Genomic DNA, 19,336 nt, shown 5'->3' on the forward strand with positions numbered 1-19,336 from the left:
GGGGGCCGCGCCGCTCTGCTCCGCGGCTCTCTCGCTGCCGCCGCCGCCGCCGTCTTTCCAGCAGCGCGGGCCGGGCGGACCGCGGAGGCTTCGCGCCTGGCGATGGGAAGCGGTGCGGCCGCGGACCCGGGCTGTGGCAAAGTTTCCCAGACGCGCCAGTTGCGGCGCGCGGCTGCAGGCCACCCGTGACCGGCCAGAGAAGGGCTCGGAGATTTTTAATTTGGGGGAAAAAAAAATTCACCTCATTTCCTTTGTCAAGCTTTCTCTCCCGGTGGCCAGCGGCGGGAGCTCCAAACTTGGGCAAGGCGGCTCCACAGCCCGCGGCCCGGCCTTGAGAACCTCGGGACTCAGGTGCTCGGGCGCCCGCCGCCCCGGACACTCTAGGGGGTGTGAGCGCGGGGGAGCCCAGGGCGCGCTCGAGGAGGGGCCCCGGGTGCTCTATATGGAGGAGGGAGCCCAGGATGGTGTGCACCAGGAAGACCAAAACTTTGGTGTCCACTTGTGTGATCCTGAGCGGCATGACCAACATCATATGCCTGCTCTACGTGGGCTGGGTCACCAACTACATCGCCAGCGTGTATGTGCGGGGGCAGGAGCCCGCGCCTGACAAGAAGCTGGAAGAAGACAGAGGGGAGACCCTGAAGATTATTGAAAGACTGGACCACCTAGAGAATGTCATCAAGCAGCATATCCAAGGTACGAGAGCTGGGGAAACTTGGGCCGTCCGCGGGGCCCGGGCGTACCCTGCGCGGCGCAGGGTGCGCTGGGGCTGGTGCGCATCTGTTGGCCGACGCTTGGTTCTGAGGCCACAGACGCTTGCTGGGCTGCGTGGACCTTGCTGTCTTGTGCAGGACCTCCAGTTTCTGAGGCCACTCGCGGTTCTCCAGGGCACACGTGCGTGCGCGGGGCTTCACGCGCGGGTGTGTGCCGCTGACTGGCGGTGTGGGGGCGCGCTGTGCACGTGTCCAAATATGCGTGTGACTCGGGCTGGTTGCTCGCGGGCTCTCGGGGTCTCATACAGGTCCCACACAGCGAGTGTGTACATGTGTACGTGTGTTTGTGTGTGTACAAGAAGAGCTCACGCGGGCAGTCGAGGTCTTGGCTACTGTAAGGGCCCAGGGAGAGGATGCTCCTGCGGGGGAGGAGGGCAACCGTTGGCATTTAGGACCCGCAGGCTGCGGGACTAGCCGGCTTTCTCAGAAGGTTGCAGAGCCCAATCCTGCTGTGTGGGGTCCTTAGGCAGTGCGAAAAGCAGGGGTATCTGTGGCAGGGTCGTGTTTCTTGAACCTTAGCTATGTCCACTCCCACCACAGCCACAGGTTCAAGACCCTCTTTAGGAGCAGGTGTGGACTTGGGGAAGAAGCGCCTCAGCCCTAACCTCTGTCCACTGTGGTGGTATCTGGGCAAGGAACCTGGAGAAACAGCCCTGGACTGCGGCCTTTCCCTCCAGCAGCACACAGCAGGCTAGAGGCCACTCCTAGGCCAGGGGAGCTTCTGAGGTGGAGCAGAAGGACCCGCCTGGGGTGTGTCTGGAGTCTAAGGCTCTGCCCAGGGGTGTGCTCCAGGCCAGGGCTATGCAACGGACAGGCAGGGGTGCTAGGCACATGCCCAAAGCCAGTCTTGTCAATGAGCTGTAAGAGGCAGGGAATGGAGAACTCTAAGCCCCTTTGGGGCACTGGTGCTGGGCGTACACACACATGCATGTCTCTCAATCTTTTCTTCTCTACCAGCTTCTTCAGGGCAGGGCTGGCAGAGCCTCCCTACCTGTAAAACTGGCAACTCCACCAGGCTCTGGGTCTAGCACCTGGCAGACCTTGGCAAATATTGGGTTGAAAGGAAGACTCCTCATTCCTGGGAGCATGCTCTTGTTTACACATGAATCTGGACTGGGCCCCGGCATCTGCTGCCAGGATGGGTGGGGACAGCTGCCCTCTCCACATCTGGTACCTTTTTCCCTGTCCAGAAGAGTTCCTTCCCAGAAGAGGTTCAGGTGAGTGCAAGAGAGGTGTACACTTCTGTGTTAATGCTTCTGTACTAATCGCTTCAGAGCCCACGGATCTGACACTTTTCCAGAAAAGGAGACCGTTGACAACTTGTCTTTCATATCTGTCTGTCTCTCATTCTGGCACTGGATTTGGCAGACCAATTCATCAGTCTGATGGTGCCTGTTGCTGCTATTTCTTACTTGTCTTTTTTCGCCCCATGGATCTAGACTGACAGCCGGCAGCACAAGTACACTGTTTGCCCAAAGGTAACTCAGTATCTATCCCCAGGGAGACACAAGGCCATGCCTGACTTTGACATCTGCAGTTTGCCCACAGATTTTGAGAGATCTTTCTTCACATTCTGTGTGAGCATGTGCATTCCTGGGAGGTGATTCTATTGTGCTTTCCAATCTGGTTAGAGAGAAGGTGGGTGAGGTACTACTTGGGGAAGCAAGAGGAGACATTATTAATCTGTGAGCGTATGAAAGAGTGGGCCTCTATCATGTTCAGTGGGAACCATGTTGTGTGATTTATAAGGCTCCACATGAAAACAAATGTAGTGTTGAAGTTGAAAGGAACATTTGTGATTTTGTTCCCAGAAACCCATATAGATATGCATTGTTTGAGAAATGCAAATATGTCCCTGAAAAGATTGGAGAGGGGAAGGCATTGGACCCTTAAAACACATCTTGATCCACTTTTTCTTGGATATGTGTGATCACTGTATTCTATTCCTGTAAATGTTGAGACTTGACCAGATTCTCTGGATAGAGGCTGAAGCCACAGCCCATTGGGGGGGGGGCACAATAGGAGGAGAAAGGCTCTGTGACTCGGAGAAGGCTAGACGAGGCAGCTTGAGGAAAGAATTCACGTGGTTGGGTGTGCCATGATTATGTAGTGATGACTAGTGACAGTTATCCCAGTGGGACAGAGTTCTAAGTGAGGATTAAGGAATTGAAGGCAGATAGAGGGGCGTAACTCATTTAGGTGAGGGACCTACAAAGGTTGGGGCTAGCCAAGGACAGCCCTTTCCCACAAAAGGCAGTGGGTGGGAAAGGACAGGAGCAGACTCTTAATTCTTGATATGTGGGCTGTTTCTGTGTATTCCACTGTCAAGGATCCACTACTCAGTGTACCCTTTTGAGCAGTTACTGTTCTGAGCTAAAGGTGAATCAGGCTATTAATAATGATAGCTAAAAATTACATAGCACCTCTTACATGCTGGACATTATTCTCTATGTATATTGACTTGTTTAATCCTCACACCTATGAAGAAGTCAGATGAATTCCATTTTACAGATGAAGAGGTGATATGACTTGGATAGATCATACCACTGGACTGTGGCCCTGCTGAGGTTTAAGTCAAGGTAGCACAGCTTTTGAGACTGTGTTCTAAACCACATATTGTACCATCTCCTAAGAGGACCAGCAAATCCCAGGGGGAGCAGCATTCCTCAGAGTATTTGATGATGGAGGGAGTAGGTGTTAGAGTGAGAAGCCTAGGTGGATGATTGAAGGGTGGAGGAGTCACAGAAGTCATAGGAGGATTCAAGAACCTCTAAGAGGAGGTCAGTGTTTGTGGAACACCGAGGTCACTTCTAACCAGAGTGGGTGTTGGCTAGAGGATCGAGTGATTGAGCACAGTGTGATGCCCAGTGAAGTCATTAATGAAAGCGTTTCCATTCTCAAATGGATATGTTTTGCTTAAGAGTCTCACTCAAGCTCTTCTTTGCTTTGGAAGGAAAGTTGTTCCGGAAGCTGCAAATGTCACAAAATGTTCTTTGGGATGTACCATAGGACTTGCAATTAGAAGAAGCTTTGGAGCATCACTTTGGAGGTTTATTCTAGTTATGACTGAAAAGTTTATTTTCCTCTTGGGGGCTGCAGTGATATTTCATTTTAATTTGTTTTCTGATTGAATGATTTAATTAGATGGTGTTTGGGAATCTCTTGGGAATGTAAATTGCAGTTTTGAGAATTTTTTTTTTAACCAAATAGATGGTAAACGAGAGGGTGGATAACTCCATATTTTAAAAATAGCATTCTGGTGGGTTGGAAACACAAAATAAGTGTTAATACAGGTTTGGTTTTTGGAGGAGGAAGATTGGATTGCTTGAGGAGGTGAGGTGGATTAAGTTGAGGGTGTGCTGAAGGGGCTAACTGTGGAGATGGAAATGTTGATTCACTTCTTACTTTGGAAGTCCAATAAAAACAAAAACAGCTTTCTCCTTTTCTTGGTTAATATCTTTTAGAAGCTGTAAAAGATGATAATGTTAAGGAAAATATTTTTTTAAAGTATAGAATTGTCCATTACTCATTCTATCTTTACAACTAATTTGCCATGTTAAGCATTCACTTCTGCTTTGTCCATTTGTCTCTGCCTTAAGAACATGGTATATGTCCTGGTTTACTTTGCACTTTTTTTATTCTGCTTTTCTCACTTTGCTTTTTATTAGAATTTTTTTTTTCATGTTTGTTACATAGCTTACTGATTCAGTCCTTGTCTGTCTGAGACCTAATATGTGCCTGTCTTGGTACCGGGATGGCAATTTTGCAGACAGTGGTGAATCTAAATACTCTTGGTCCCTGTCATAGTGGGCTTGGTTTTAAAGGATGATAGAATCCCTTTTATTCAACAATCGGTTTAACTGAATCATTTCATTGAAAATTTGATTAAAGAGAAGAATTAAACAAAATATTACATACATGCATTAATTATTTTAATATTATTCAAAATATACATTTATTTGTCTGCACTTTGATGGAAGGCCAAGACTTTGTCTTTGGACTAGGTGAATGTCTTTTTCATTGTATTCCTTGTGTAAATGAACTTACAAGATACTGTTTATAGTTTGGTTTCTAGTTCTGGGTTTTATTTTTAAATCCATTATGAACTGTAGCTCAGGAAGAAGTCTAAATGTAGTAGCCAAAAATTATATGATTTTGCAGTCATTTTGCTCACATGTGCTTTGACTGCTAAGTGTGTCACTAACTTTATAAAGTTTGTAAAGCTTTTAAATGAGTATTTTTAGAAATAGCAAGAATCACTTTTAAAACACTTATATTCCATTGGTTCATGTAATATGTGATTGAATCATGCTATTACAGTGATAAGCACAAATAACAAATACATTTGGGAACAGATCCAATGACACTGGTAAGAATACCACTCCATTGTTAGAGAAGATGTCAACAGGGGCAGCAGAGAAAACTGACACAGAGGGACCTAGCACCCAGGGGTTTACTTATGAAAGTTTGGATAATTTGGAGTGGTGATTGATTAAATGGGGATTTTTAAAAGAGAACTTTAAGTGTATTTTAACGACTGTATACTATTCCACCACCAATATACCACTATATGCCATTGATTTAGTCACTCCCCTATTTTTGAACATTTGATTTTCTGTTAAAATTAATACAGAAATGAGCCTCATCATCTCATTGTTTTCTTCTTTTAAATTATCTTTAAGGGTGTATTTACAAAAGTGGGATTACTTAAAGAGTATATCATTTTTGTGAAATACTGTTTTTCAAAAGGAAAACCATTTCTACACCATCAGCAGTGTATTATTGCCCTCGTTTCATGGAGCTTGGCCAGCAATGGCTTTTATCATTCAGTTTTTTCCTAGTAAAATTTAGTCATTGTCACATGTTTTATTCTCTTGATTTCTAGGCATTTATTACTATGGAACTTAGGCTCTCCCACTCACCCTTATGCTATTTCACTTTGCTTTGGCTTCCTTTCCAATCTTTCCCTTGGGCTATCTGTTTGTGATTTGCCTGTTTATATATATATATATCAATCATATGATATATATACATAATTTGCATATAAGTAAGCAACAAAATATATATAATACCTGTACTATATATTCTATACATAATTCTTATTTTTCATAGATGCCTTAAGGCAGTGGTTTTCAAACTGTGTCCCTAGGAACACCAAGCTTCTGGAAACTTTGATATAAAAGGGTCAGGTGAGCACTCCTGGACCCTTTCTGCACCCTCCCTCCCCACTCTTTGCCACTAATGCAGATCCTCTTTCATCTGTTTTATATTTGATGTCCCATAAAATATTTGATTTTTTTAAAAGACTGCCTCTCTTTTTTAAAAAGGTTAAAAATCACTGTTTTGGGAGAAGAGGAAATATCAGACTGTTACATTTCTGTGAGGGATGATGGTAACATCAAGAATTCAAGAAAGTAAACAGATTTAAGGAAATTGAATTCCTGGGTGGTTTTCTTATAACATCTATTTACCCTTTTGAATGCCGTGATTAATAATGTATCACGTTATATGACTAATTTTTAAATCCATTACCTTACTTCATGGAGTCACGTTGATCCCCAACATGGGAGAAATGGGTTATTAACTGCTTTTTGTTTCCTGAGAGTTTATTAACAGATTCTGTGCATATTCATGTATATCAGATCGGTAAACAGCAGGCTCTGCACCATGATTACAAACCATATTGGTCCCTAAAAATCAGAAAATGATGTCGGCCTGGAAGCTGGGAGAAATTTTTGTTTTCCTGAAGCTTTTGGATGTTACTTAGAATTGGCTGGCATCGTCCATCTCATCCCTAACTTGGCAGGGCTTTGAAGAAGAGGATATGAGGTTTGTGAATGCTTGGGAGTTTATTTGAGGAAAGGGTGTCATTTAAATGGTAAAGCTACTTGTCCTCCAGAATGAACTGTGGCATGTGAAATTATATTAGTACCAGTGATTGATACTTTGAGAGAATTCAATAGCAAGATTTAGAGGTTGAGCCCAATTACCTTTATTAATAGCTCACAATCACATCTTCATGGAGTAGAAAAACCTTGCCAAAGAATACAACTTTTTCCCATGGCCAAACAATTTTCATTTTTATCCAGAAGTGTGTAGGCTGTAAAATAAATGAATTCCACATTCTTTCCCACTCACTTGACATAAATTGTTATTTGTCCTTGATAAGTAGGTTGAAGTAGAATCTCAAGGAGAATCCAGAATGAAATGTCGGAGAGCCACAGTCTGGCCTTCTGGTTTGTGAGGGCTTGAAAGTCAGTGTCAGTCACTTGGGCTAAACTGTTCTGTGTTTCTCTGAAAGGTATTTATGTGATTTAGAGCCACGTGTAAGATTATTGGAGCATCTTTATACTGTGCTTTCGGATTTCTGACTGCACTTAATTTGAAAGGCCACATGGGCCATTGCTTTGCTTTGGGACTTGAGAACCTCTAGGATGGTTGTCCTTTTGTATTGCTCAGATTCTATCAGCTGAATAAAAGTAATGAATATAACCAGAAGGCAACAAGGTAGGATTTTGGGAGAAAGAGTATTATTCATAAAACTGGAGGGGCAGAAGTCCATACATTTAGGTGCACACCGTGTGGTGAGCCAGGGGCAAGTGAGTTAAGTCTGCTGGTTAATAAGGCAGATTTAGTGAATGATGGAATGTGCTTCTTATGCTGGCCTTGAATGTGGAGATTTGCCTTGAATTTGGCAGTTTTGATTATTCTAGAGTGTCTACAATTGTCTTGTCTGTCACACCTTGCTTTTGGGATCACAGTCTACAACATCATGTTTAAGCAGAGGGGTTCTTGATGACTGCCCCTTGACACACATGTCTTCACATGTAGGGCACACACCCCAGGGAAGGGACAGGATGATGCCCGTCCTAACTCGCTGCAGTCATTCCTATGGCACTCTGTTTTCTCCCATTCAAGGAAGCATATTAGCATGTAAGACAATGTGATAACCTTGAAATCCCTTCATTGTATTAGAGTTAATTACTCATATGCTTTGGTACTTAAATTATTATCAATAACAAATTATTGTACAACTGCTTTAACTGTTTTAACATGTTGCAGTGGTGGTGGGGAACACCACTGCTGCTCTGGAGTCTTCTGTGTGCGTCTGAGTACTCTTCATGGACTTAGCTGAGTGCAACCAACTGGAACTTATAGCAAGAGGATTCCTGATTATATGAACACTAATGCTTTGGTAGTTTTTCTGATTTCACAATTATGGGTTGAAATCTGTTACAAGGACAGGTCATCCCAGTGGGTACGCAGTTCTAAGATGTGGTCTTTTTCATGGCATGACATTTAATTTCAGTTTTGTGAAGATTTGCTTTTAGGAGACAAGGCCTCTCTTCATGATGCTAGCTAAAAGCCCTAAGTGTCCAGTCCCACTCAGACACAGCAGGCTTCCTGTATGCTGCTACTGCTAAAACGGTATTGGAACTGGCAGACACACTCACTGGGTTGTTTTGATACCACTTCTTCAGGGACTCACAGAAGTACGATGCTTGGAAATATCCAGAGAAGTGGCATCTGTACCCTTCTGCTTGAAACAGATGAGAGCAGTGAAAAATGATGGCCAAAGAGAAGGCCTGGGGCCAGCTCTTTGGCATGAATGGTTTCATTCTTATTTGGCTGAGTGGGGCACCCTGTTTGAGATTGTTGGGTGCTGCATAGAAAGTTCTGGTATTAGTTTGGTTTCACTAGTCTGACTTGTTCATCCATCTTTGTCCTCTGTGCACTTTGAGTTAAAGGCCATAGAAGAGCAGGTAGGCGATTAGGTACCCAAAGTGGATTGAAACTTAGGTTAATAAGTATTATGATGATGGCATCTGGGGACCAGGAAAACAGTAGCAAAATTGCTTGAGCCAATGGATATGAGTGTAAAAAGACCAAGGAGAGATTTGAAGCTATGGAGTGACACATGAGAATCCTAATCAAACCCTTAATTTATTTTCAGAGCAACAGGCATATGAAAAATTGAAGATTGACGGTATCTGAGGGGATAGAGGAAGAGCTACTCCAGTGAGTCAGGGACTGGGTTAGCTGCCATCGATGCACACTGCTTTTTATCTTCACAAAATGATGAGGCAAGTCTTTGAGTTGAGACCACTGAGATGGAGAGACTTAGAGTTTACTCAAGGTCATAGAGATGACAGGTGGTGTGGCCCAGTAGGTAAACTGTCCCTAATACCTATGCTCTCTACGGAATAGGAAAAAAGGTGACTGTCTCCCAGAGAGAGAAGCAGGAGAGCATTTTATCAAAGATTGTGTTTGTATGTAAGCCCAGAGATTTTGGGTCAAGTGAACGTCAAGTGGGGATGGGGGGCTTGGTCATTTCTTGTGTGAGTGGGGGAACCTTGAGATTAGGATAGTCAAAGAGAAGGTCCTGCTTTGGAGGGGTGAGTGATGCGCCACCTTGCAGGGTCTGGAGAGTCTTTTCCTTGGTTCATTTTGGGGTTCCCAGGAATCTGTTCTTGCGGGAGAAGCTGTAGATTAGCACCCCCTCAGATTCCACATGTGACCTCTGAGCACCTGCAGTGGGCTGGGAACTGTGCTGAGTGCTTTCTGGTGCACTGGCATAGTCCCTTGTCTGTGAGGGTGACCTACTTGTCCCATTTGCCTAGAACTTTCCTTGTTTATTTGTCTTGTACTTTTTTTTTTTTTAAGATTTATTCATGCATATAGAACTGGGGTACAGGCCAAAGGTGCAGGGGTGGTGAGAGGCTTTACCAGAGACAGAGTGGGGAACAGAACAGGCAGATCGATGAAGTACACTGCTGGGGGGAGCAATGGTCAGGAGAGGTCTGCCACGGCATGTGGGTCACCTCCAGGGTTGGGGATTGAATGTGCACAGAGCGGCTGTGGCCAGCTTGCAGTGCTGTGTCCTAACCTGTTGTGCCACCAGGGAGGGCCTATTTGTCTTGTACTTTTAAAAAACTCAAGGTAAAGTTGACTGACAGGGTTTTATGGTTTGTTTTCGTTGTACTACTTTTCACTTAGACAGCTTTTAATGCTAAATGACCAGAGGTCTAGTCTTCAGTTCACCACATCCAGTTGGAACCTCCCCCACTTGTTCTACCTCCAACCCTTCCGCTCTGGTACCCACTATTTTTGTTGTCAGAGTCTAAGGCTTTGTTTTTGTTTTATTTACTTTGCTTTTTAATATTCCATATATGAGTGAAATCACATGATACTATTGGTCTTTCTCCTTCTGATTTATCTCACTTTCCATAATGTCCTTAAGGTCTATCTTGGTTGTCACAAATGGCAACACCTTATTATCATTAGTTTTTTTTTTTTTTTTAAAGATTTATTTATTTGTGCATACAGAACTGGGGTATAGGCCAGAAGCTCAGGGGTGGCAAGAGGCTTCACCAGAGACAGAGTGGGGAGCAGAACAGGCAGATCTACGAAGTACACTGCTGAGGGGAGCAGCGGGCGGGTCAGGAGAGGTCTGCCACGCCATGTGGTCAACTCCGGGGCAGGTGGGAGTTGAACTCATGCGGAAGTGGCTTTGGCTTCTTAGTGCAGTGCTTTAACCCGCTGCGCCAACAGGGAGGGCCTATTATTAGTTTTTAATGGCTGCATAGCACTCCATTGGATATACAAACCAGGGCTCTCAGCCACACATCCACCAGCAGGCCCTTGGTTGCTTATTGGTTGTTTCCATGTCTTTTTTTTTTTTTCTTTTCCATAGCTTGATTATTGGCAACAATGCTGCAGTGAACGAAGGGGTGCATGCATGTTTTTGAATTTGTGTTTTTCAGATAAAAGCTCAGAAGTAAAATTGCTGGGACATAGGTGAGAACTTACCCTGTCTTAATACAGAAAGTCCAGGGTCTGGTGTCCTTCAGCTCTGGGCATTCCTGAATGGATGGTCATCCTGTCTTTTCGCCCTGGTGAGTTCCATTTAGTGATAACTTCAAGCTTCAGGACAAAAATCACCCTGCCGATTGCACCACGTCTCTGTCTTTGTGCTCTGTCCTTGAACATTGACTTTGACCAGGAGTTGTAAAGAATATAGCAAGGACTCCAGCAGCCCCTGCCCCATTTTCCAGCCCACACAGGCTACCTCCCCTCTCCTTTGTTATCTGTTCTGCCTTGGCACTCTCTGGTTTTTTTAGCTATCTGAGTCTCTCAGGATTTGGAAAGGAAAAAACAATTGCTGTAAAGGAAAGCTCTAATAAAGTGGTTTAGGCACAAAACATCAGCAGCTGTTTATTTGCCCAAAACAGTAGGGGTTTGTATTAATAACCTTGTGAGTTATATGCTGGGAAGTTAAAAGTAAGCAAAAATCTTACTTGAGACCCACAAATATGACTTTCTTCTTTTATTGAACTAATCTCTCTTCCCGTTTATGCTGGTGACATTTTCTATTATCCATGTGGAAGATCCTTTTTGATCTTCTGTTATAGATTTATTTAGCTTTGCCTTGGTTGGGGTCCCAAAGCAGAGGGATTTTTGTTTGTTTGTTTGTTTCTTTTTATTGCATTTATAATGTTTGGTGCTTATATGGTTTCTGTGCCAAAGGACCTAAAGGAGCAGGACAAGTTCTATCTAATTAATCATAATATTTCCCTGACCGAGAAAAGGAACCATGGAGGAATAGGAGGGCTGTGGAGCTGCCCTGCAGACCATGGGCTTGGAGAAGCAAGTGTTTTAACATTTGGTTCCTTCCTCTTCTGAATTTCAGTTTAATAATAAACCAATCCTCTGATATGCTTTAGTTGCTAAAAGAGTATATGGAGGAAGCTATCACGTGTAAGAATTGTGATGGAGAAACTTCCCAAGTCCATAATTGGGCCAGGTTTAAAAAAAAAAAAGGTTTTTTTTTATTAGAATCTGGAGATTTTTATTAGAAGGGGAATCCAGTGGAAAGTGATAGAAGAGACTTCTATCAACGATTTAAAAATTGGAAAAAGGAAGTATTGAGAAAGGTTTATAGAAATAAGTCTAAACTTGTCTGGGGAAGAGCTAGGAAGAAAACTAATATTTGTTGAGCAACTTTTATATGCTCAATGCTTTACATGCATTACCTCATTTTTACCATGTAAGCAACCTTGTGGGGGGTGGTGTTACCTTCATTTTACAGAGGAGGAAAATAAGGCTTAGCTGCTGTAATTAACTAGTTCAAATTTATGCAACTGGTCAGTGACAAACCCCTTTACTTCTGAACCCCTCAATAAGGGACTCTGAGACTCTTGTTTTTCTGTTCCTGCAATTCTGATGAGGAATAAACAGGCCCACTGCTTTCTTTTAGCAGGCAGGGTGCAGATGAGACTGGAAGGATTCATGAGCATAGGGAGGCCTTGAGTTGGGCTTTCTGGTAGCTGTTTATCAGTTTCCTTTCCTAGAGATGCAGGAAGACAGCTATGCCAGGAGCTGACCCACACTGAGTATTCTGGAAGTCTGAGAGAGGCTGCAGGTATGTTCTTTGTAGCCAGCTGTATTGCTTTTCCCAGGAGAGGACTTGGTATGAATAAAGTGTTATCCAAGTCTGCCAGGACCTTCCCATTTAGTTTAGGTGAAATGTGTGGAATGTTGGACTCTTCACTCTGGACAGATGTAGGAGGTAAAACGGAGGATGTTATGACTTATTGGGACTTGGGAACAGTGGGAGAAAATGAATATCCCTGGGGTGCTTCAGAGAAACTTCAGGCCTTCTTCCAAGTCCACATTCTCTTTTATTCATTTATTTTATTCTCCTCTTGTTTAGCTGGGAGTTTGACAGTGGCCTGGGATAATCTTCTGTTTTGTATTGGTTGCTCACTCAGATTCTTTCCTTCTCACCATCCAACCAGTCCTTCTTTAGTACTTAATAAATGTGGTATATCAGTATAACAAAGACAAACATAGAAGGGATTAGCTGAGTTGGTCAGAGTTTTTTCTATCAACAGACAGGTCCAAACTGGGGGAAGAATGTTCTAGGTGGAGGGCACAGCTAGGGCCTAGGCCCTGAGTCAGGAAGGTGCCTGGAATGTGTGAGGGACTGTAGGGTGGCCACTGTGGAGAAAGCACTGGTGTTGGGGGGGGGCAGAGAGGGACTGACTGGGGACCCCAGTGTGTAGGCCCTGAAAAACCCTTGCAGAGGAATGATCTGGGAAGATTGATTTGCCAGTGGAAGGAATGAGCACAGGAGCCCAGCTTTTAAGGCATCAATTCAGGAGGCTGTTCTGTGGCTGTTTCCCCAGTACCTCTTGGGGACTTGCCACTGTGCCAGGCATGGCGGGAGATGAGAAAATACATAGGACAGTGCACTTTTCTTTGAAAAGCTTAAAAATCAGTGACGGCAACACGAGAAATTGCAGAGGAGCTTTTGCAAGCTAACAGATGTAATGAGGGTTAAAATTGAATTCTAGGAGCGTGCACAGTTAGAACAGACTTCCTGGAGCAATGGGGACTTATGACACACCTTTGAAGAATGGGGAGGACTTAGAGGAGTGGATTTGGGAAGATTAGGAGAGGGCAGTTTCAGTTTTTAAGTAAAACTAACAACTACCTTGAAGAGGGGAAGCCCAAGTCTCATGTAGTGTGGCAAGGAGAGTGCTCACACAGTGATTCGGTGGGCCAGTCTCTTCACTTCCTCGTGTCTCAGTTTCCCCAACAAAAGAAATGAGAACAGGCCCTCCCTGGTGGCACAGCAGGTTAAAGCACAGCACTAAGAAGTTAAAGCCTCTTCAGCATGAGTTCGATCCCCGCCTGCCCCAGAGGTGACCACATGGCGTGGCAGACCTCTCCTGACCGGCCCACTGCTCCCCTCAGCAGTGTACTTCGTCGATCTGCCTGTTCTCTTCCCCACTCTGTCTCTGGTGAACCCTCTCACCGCCTCTGCACTTCTGGCCTGTACCCCAGTTCTGTATGCACAAATAAACATGTCTTTAAAAAAAAGAAATGAGAACAATTTTTTTCTTAAACAGGGACTTGTGTGCTGATTAAATGAAGTGAGTTACAGGAAGGCACTTTTCTCTTCGGTCGACTTCCTACCCCTCTTCCATTCGCACTCATACTCCTCTTCCCTTCTTTTAGCTTGCATAGAAAATATGCAAATATATTTTCTGTTGTAATACTGCGCATGTCAGATTTGAACCTTGTTTCAGTGTAGTTACACATGTGTGTGGGGACTTCGTACTTCAGCCTGTGATGATCCTGACCTGAGTTAGATTAAAAGGAAGCCCACAGTCAATGCTGGTTACTGCTGCTCAGCCAAGATGCTGGGAGTGTGTGTGTTTGACTTGATGGCTCCTAGGGAATTCTAAGTTAGCCCACCTGGGGACTGACCCCTACTGGCAGACAAATATTTGCTTTATAAAACCTAACTGGCATTGCACTGGGCAGCAGACAATGACACAGATGTGCTGTGTTTGTGGAAACCTTGACTGGTGGAAGCATTGTGCTGGGTATTCAGTTACCTGACCAGAAAGTCTCTTCTCACACACTCCGGTAGAGGGAGAGTCTCCCTGAGGAGAAATGTGTTTTCCTCCATCGGAACTACCCAACAGAAATGGAACCATATCAGCCCATTTTCCTGCCAGGGTGAATTTGATTTAACTCAAAGCAATGTGACTTATAATTTCAATTGTAGGCAGGAATGTGTGATTTAAGACAATTGTCAGGAAGATTCAATTTAATCTCTTCTTTCTTCTCCCTCTTACAAAATGTGCATTTTGTTGCATGATACGTGATATAATTTTACATTCTTTACAACAAGGAGATAGATTTAGTTTCACATGGGGAAGGTTCACTCTACATTTTTTTTTAGTACTTATCTATTTAAAATCCTTTTGAAAAAAGATTCCTTTCTACTGACAGCAGAAAACTGAGCAGTGATTTAGCTTTTTTACTGGAGAGAATTGCAGTAAATCATTATGAAAATTCCCAGGCAATAGAACATTTCTTGATTAGTGAGGTTATTTTATTTCCTTCTTAGTGGGGAGATACTTGTCTTAACAAAATAACAAAAGTAATTATTTTACTTATCTATAAAACAGTACACTTATGAGTTTTGAAATTTTGTAGCAACAGCCAGTTGTTTTTAGAAAACAGGTGTATTTTTGAATGTGTAATTACTTCAGGAATACAGAAAGTGTGCATTGATTTTTGTAAATCAAAAATTAAATGTCTTATTTCACCCTGGTCGATAGTAGAAATGCACATTGTTGAATTGTGCGGCCCAATGCAGTCCTTTCTCCTCCTGTGTTATCAAAAAAACATTGAGTTTTCCAGCTTTGGCAGTTCTTAAGTCGCATGTCACCTGTGAAGGCTCTGATGTGAAGGTCAGAGTCAGAGCATGCTGGAGGCAGAAGTAACATGGCCACCTAGGTCTCCCAGGAGGTGTGCAGAGGGAGGTGATGCTCAGGTAAATTGGTGATTGCCCTGTCCTCTTCTGGGTCCTAGAGACTCCAGGCTGGGGATCTAGGGGCCCTAAGTCAAGCCACTATGACATGCTACAAAGTTGACTGCTACATGCAATTACTTTCCATGCAAAAAAGAAAAGTCTGCAGTGGAAATGTAAATCTCTAGTTGTATTTTCTCAGATAAAATCAGGTATGTAAGAGACAAGGGATGGCAGCCTTCCTTAGTTGGGGTTCAAGGAAAGGGGCTGGTGAGCTCTATTAGTCCCCCTCTCCTTGACCTATCTGGCCTAACACCACTTAGTAAGCATATTCACAAATAGGTCTCTGATTTCAGAATTATCTAGAGGGGAGACCAGGGGACCAGAAAACTGGCTGTCATCCTTTAGGGCTTGAGGATGATTTCTTTGAGAATGATTTCTTGAGGCTGTTTCCTGCTGTGTCCTCCTTCTGGGTCAGGGACAGGAAAACACACGTTTCTCTGGTCTCTCTCCTGGCACCTCATAGCTTACACTGCTGTTTCAGGGTTTCATCAAAGGGAAGTTGCAGCTCAGTGGCGTGTGTGTGTGTGTGCGTGTGTGTGATTTCCTACACTGAGATCCCCTTGGATAGAAGCCTGAAGCCTTTGGGGACCCTCAATGTCTTCATTTTAATAAAGCTGTCACAGTGGTCACTTTTAAGCCAAAGCAATCATGTGGGTACAGAAGGAGAAAAATAAACTTGCACTGAAAGCACAGAGTAATACCAGAAAAGATGCAACTAGACAGGGCATTTCTGCTTCAAGAGGAGGGAGTTGACAGAGTGGAGGTCATTTAAATGGATACTAGGAGAAGATATTTAATTTCTGAGTGAGGATAAAGCATTCCTCAGGGCTCTTGGACCTAGGGACAGTTGACCTTTGGTTTCCTGGCTGAAGTGCCAAAGACTAGGCCTCCTGTTCATGCTGAGGCCTGTGAGTACCTCGGAATAGATTTCATTATCTTGAAGTGTCTTTAGGATCTTGGCAGTGAGTTGGGATTTGCTCTTTCACATTGAGGAGAGAGATGGCCGGAACTGTCAAGGGAGTTGGAAGGAAAGAGGAAGCACTCTCAGGGAGGGCAACCTTAGAGTCAAATGTCTATCCTGTCAGATGTCTTGGGCATTTCATGTAGGGAATGGCAAGGGGGGCACAGACTGTAAATTAAACAGTGGTCCTTGTGCCTCCCTGCTGTCTGTCTGCAGAATCAGCCAACCGTGGGTATAGGTGTGGGTGTGGACTTTGCAGGCCCTGCTCAGGGGCCCCACAGCTTTTCCCAGCCTCTCCACAATCAGCCCTGGAAATGGACACAGAGAGGTTCTCCTCAGACTGTCAGTTGGGACAGAACAGCCATAGATGACTACCATTTTTCTTTTCCTATTATTCCCTGATATTTTCAATTTGAAAAGAGTCATTTAAGCAGTAGGGTGGAAGAGGGCATAGTAGACATAGGGGAAAAATTGAAAATGTCATTTAAAAATGACTATTCCATTCTTTTTTACCTCAGCAGACAGATGGCTGCCTCACCTTTTGCCCGCAGCCAGGAGCAGTCGCTAGCGGGTCAGCTAAGAAGAGCAGTGATTTTATTTTTCTTTTCATTTCAAACAGATTGTGTAGCCCTTGGGGTGTAGGGGACCAGTGGAATGAAGCTCTGGGCTGGGAAACTAATTATGCCTCCCTGCATGGCTGAGCTAGTTAATACCAAACTGTCATTGAGGCTGATTCTTCCCTGGGGCAGAAGCTTCCCAAATACCTTATCGCCTTCTTTTTGCCTTTAGAGCTGAGGCTGTTTGGTTTTTGCCAGTTTGAGAAAACTGTAGGAAGCTCTGAAATGGTCCTCTGGGTTCTGATTTCAAATATGGCCTTCTGATAGGCCCCGGCCTTGGGCTTCCAGCTCAGATGAGGCGCTGTAGAGGGAACTGAGCTGAGATTTGGGGTTAGATGGACTGACAGATCTGGATGCTGTCACACACAGGTGTGATGTTGCCAGAGACTGTCCCGAGCAGCCAGGACTGGAAACAGGTTCTTTGTCCTTGCCTCCACCCCCACTCAGCAAAATGGCCTCAATGATGTGTCACCTGAGTGGCTAGCCAGGCTCACTTTACTGGTGATGAAGATGAGACCCAGCCAGGAAAAAGGCAGCATGGTGTTCTCAGTGGAGACCACAAGGGTGGAGGACAATCTGAAATTCAGTTTTTTAAAATAAAATTTGAGCTTATTTTTCAAGCTAAGACACACCTTTGAAAACTATGTATGCACATAAGGAAGACATATTTCCTCAACGTGCATATAAGAAACTTCATTCTTTGCAATAACTCTGACTTCAGTACTTTCTGCTCTTCTTCCCCCCCCAGCCCTGGAGATCTGCAGCCCACAGTCCATGCAGTGTCTGGCTAGCCAGATGTCTCAGATAGTAGTGGATCTAATAAAATCTATGGGTCCTTTTAAGGACATAAACAGGATTTTAAATATTGGGTGGAAATATTTAAAAATACAGCCTTTGTGACAACGTGAAGATCATGAATATTCAGTTTGTACACAATCTCAAGCAATTAGGCAGATGCATATTCCCAAGGAGGGCTGAGGGGGCTGGGCTGTCTGTCATTTCAAAACCAGATTTCCTGGTGATTTAGGAAAATTTCTGAAGTCTCAGAAAGAGTCTTATTTTTTTTCTCTGCCTCTGCCGGGCCACATTCCCTTCAGCTATATCCATATTCTTAGATTAAGCCGAGAAATTCCCTAGTCTCCTGAAAGAGCAAACTTTCTAGACTCCAAATGCTATTACTGATTCTGAGTTGAGACCTTATAGGATGCATTTTACTGCGGCAAGGCTGAGTCTTTGCTGCTATTTTTTTTTTTTTTTTTTTGGTCTGTAACCCAATTTTCTACATGTTGATTTCCCATTAAAATTAGTTGATTTTCTTTGGAGAAGCACCAAATGTAAGATGAGATGGTTGATGGGAAGATAGAGCTTAGAACGATCCCTTTCAAAAGACTTTGTATCAATCAGGAATCCCTTCTAACTTTTCAGGAGACCCAGAATTTTAGCAACTATATACCCTTAGGTTATTTGGGACAACCCAGTTTCAAGCATTCTGACCTGCTGTTCCCAGGAAACCAGTGAAATGAACCATAAATTCTAGTATTTCCAAAGTTTACTGCCCATATTGATTCCTGTACCTGGAAGTAGTACAAAGCCCTTGCCAGACCACATTCCCCCCTCTCCCTTTTAATGCAGAAAATATGGTTACAATGCAATAAACAATGCACTGGTAAATGGAGCCAGCTGTTCCCCAAATGAGTGTCTTTTTCAGTACAAATCACAAGGGGTTAGGAGAAGCACTTTAGGAATGGCACTGAAGAGATCTTGGATCCTCTCCCCAGTGAAACAAACCAGTGAACATTCTTGGGAAAGAAACTTTAGCTATTTAAAGTCTCTGGAAGTTTGGAGATAAACATAATTATTAAGATCTATTAAATCTCCATAAGAACAGCAGCAATATGACTTTTGAGTCATGACCTCACCCTCCCTGAACCCCAGCTCAGTGAGACAGAAACTCTTCTTTGGGAAGATAAGGAAAAGAGGAAGATAAGGCTCCCACTCTCCCCAGGCTCAAATCCTCCTCAGGACTATAGTTTAATTTCTAATTTCTCCCGGCTATGTGTTGCAGAAGTTTTATGCCATACAACTGTGATCAAGAGGTCTGGGACTGCTTTCTGCCCTGTAACCTCTACTTGTGAGGTGGGAGCTTTACCTACAGCTGAATACAGAAACTTGTTTACTCCCACTTCAGCTCACATATAGAGTGAAGATTCATGCCAAGAGATGCAATTAAAAAATTCTTGAGGCTACCATCTGCATCCAGCACCTGCACATAGAATAGGGAACTAGACTGCTATTCCCACATCGTACTCTAGAACAGTGTATGGATTTTCTGCCTGGGGAACATGAAAGATGTAAAAACACAGAGTTTTATAGCCTAATGGGACTGACTTTATTTTGAGCATAGTATAAAAAAAAATTCAAGCATAAAAAGAGGAGGTTGGTAGCTCCATAATTGCATCAAGAGCTATAATGGGCCTTCAGTGTCAGCTGTAAGTTTAACAGAGAGAATTAGAGAAAGAGAGTTATGGGAAGAATCATCTTGGGATCAAAGTAAGTTGAAAGGCTGTCCTCAATGACCACCCCTGCAAAGAAG

The 19,336-nt window shown here is 43.8% G+C and overlaps 1 protein-coding gene across 1 annotated transcript in view; it reads left to right on the plus strand.

Annotated features, from left to right (window-relative positions):
• Positions 1-25: 25 nt before the first annotated feature.
• Positions 26-19,336, plus strand: part of GALNT18 (polypeptide N-acetylgalactosaminyltransferase 18) — a 309,423-nt gene continuing 290,112 nt past the window's right edge. Inside the window, exon 1 of the mRNA XM_004683042.2 lies at positions 26-696. Coding sequence (XP_004683099.1) covers positions 462-696 — 235 coding nt within the window. The 5' untranslated portion in view covers positions 26-461. The remainder of the gene's footprint in view (positions 697-19,336) is intronic.

The sequence above is a fragment of the Condylura cristata genome, unplaced genomic scaffold, assembly GCF_000260355.1.
Source record: "Condylura cristata isolate star-nosed mole 26May11 unplaced genomic scaffold, ConCri1.0 scaffold00015, whole genome shotgun sequence".
Taxonomy (NCBI): Eukaryota; Metazoa; Chordata; class Mammalia; order Eulipotyphla; family Talpidae; genus Condylura; species Condylura cristata.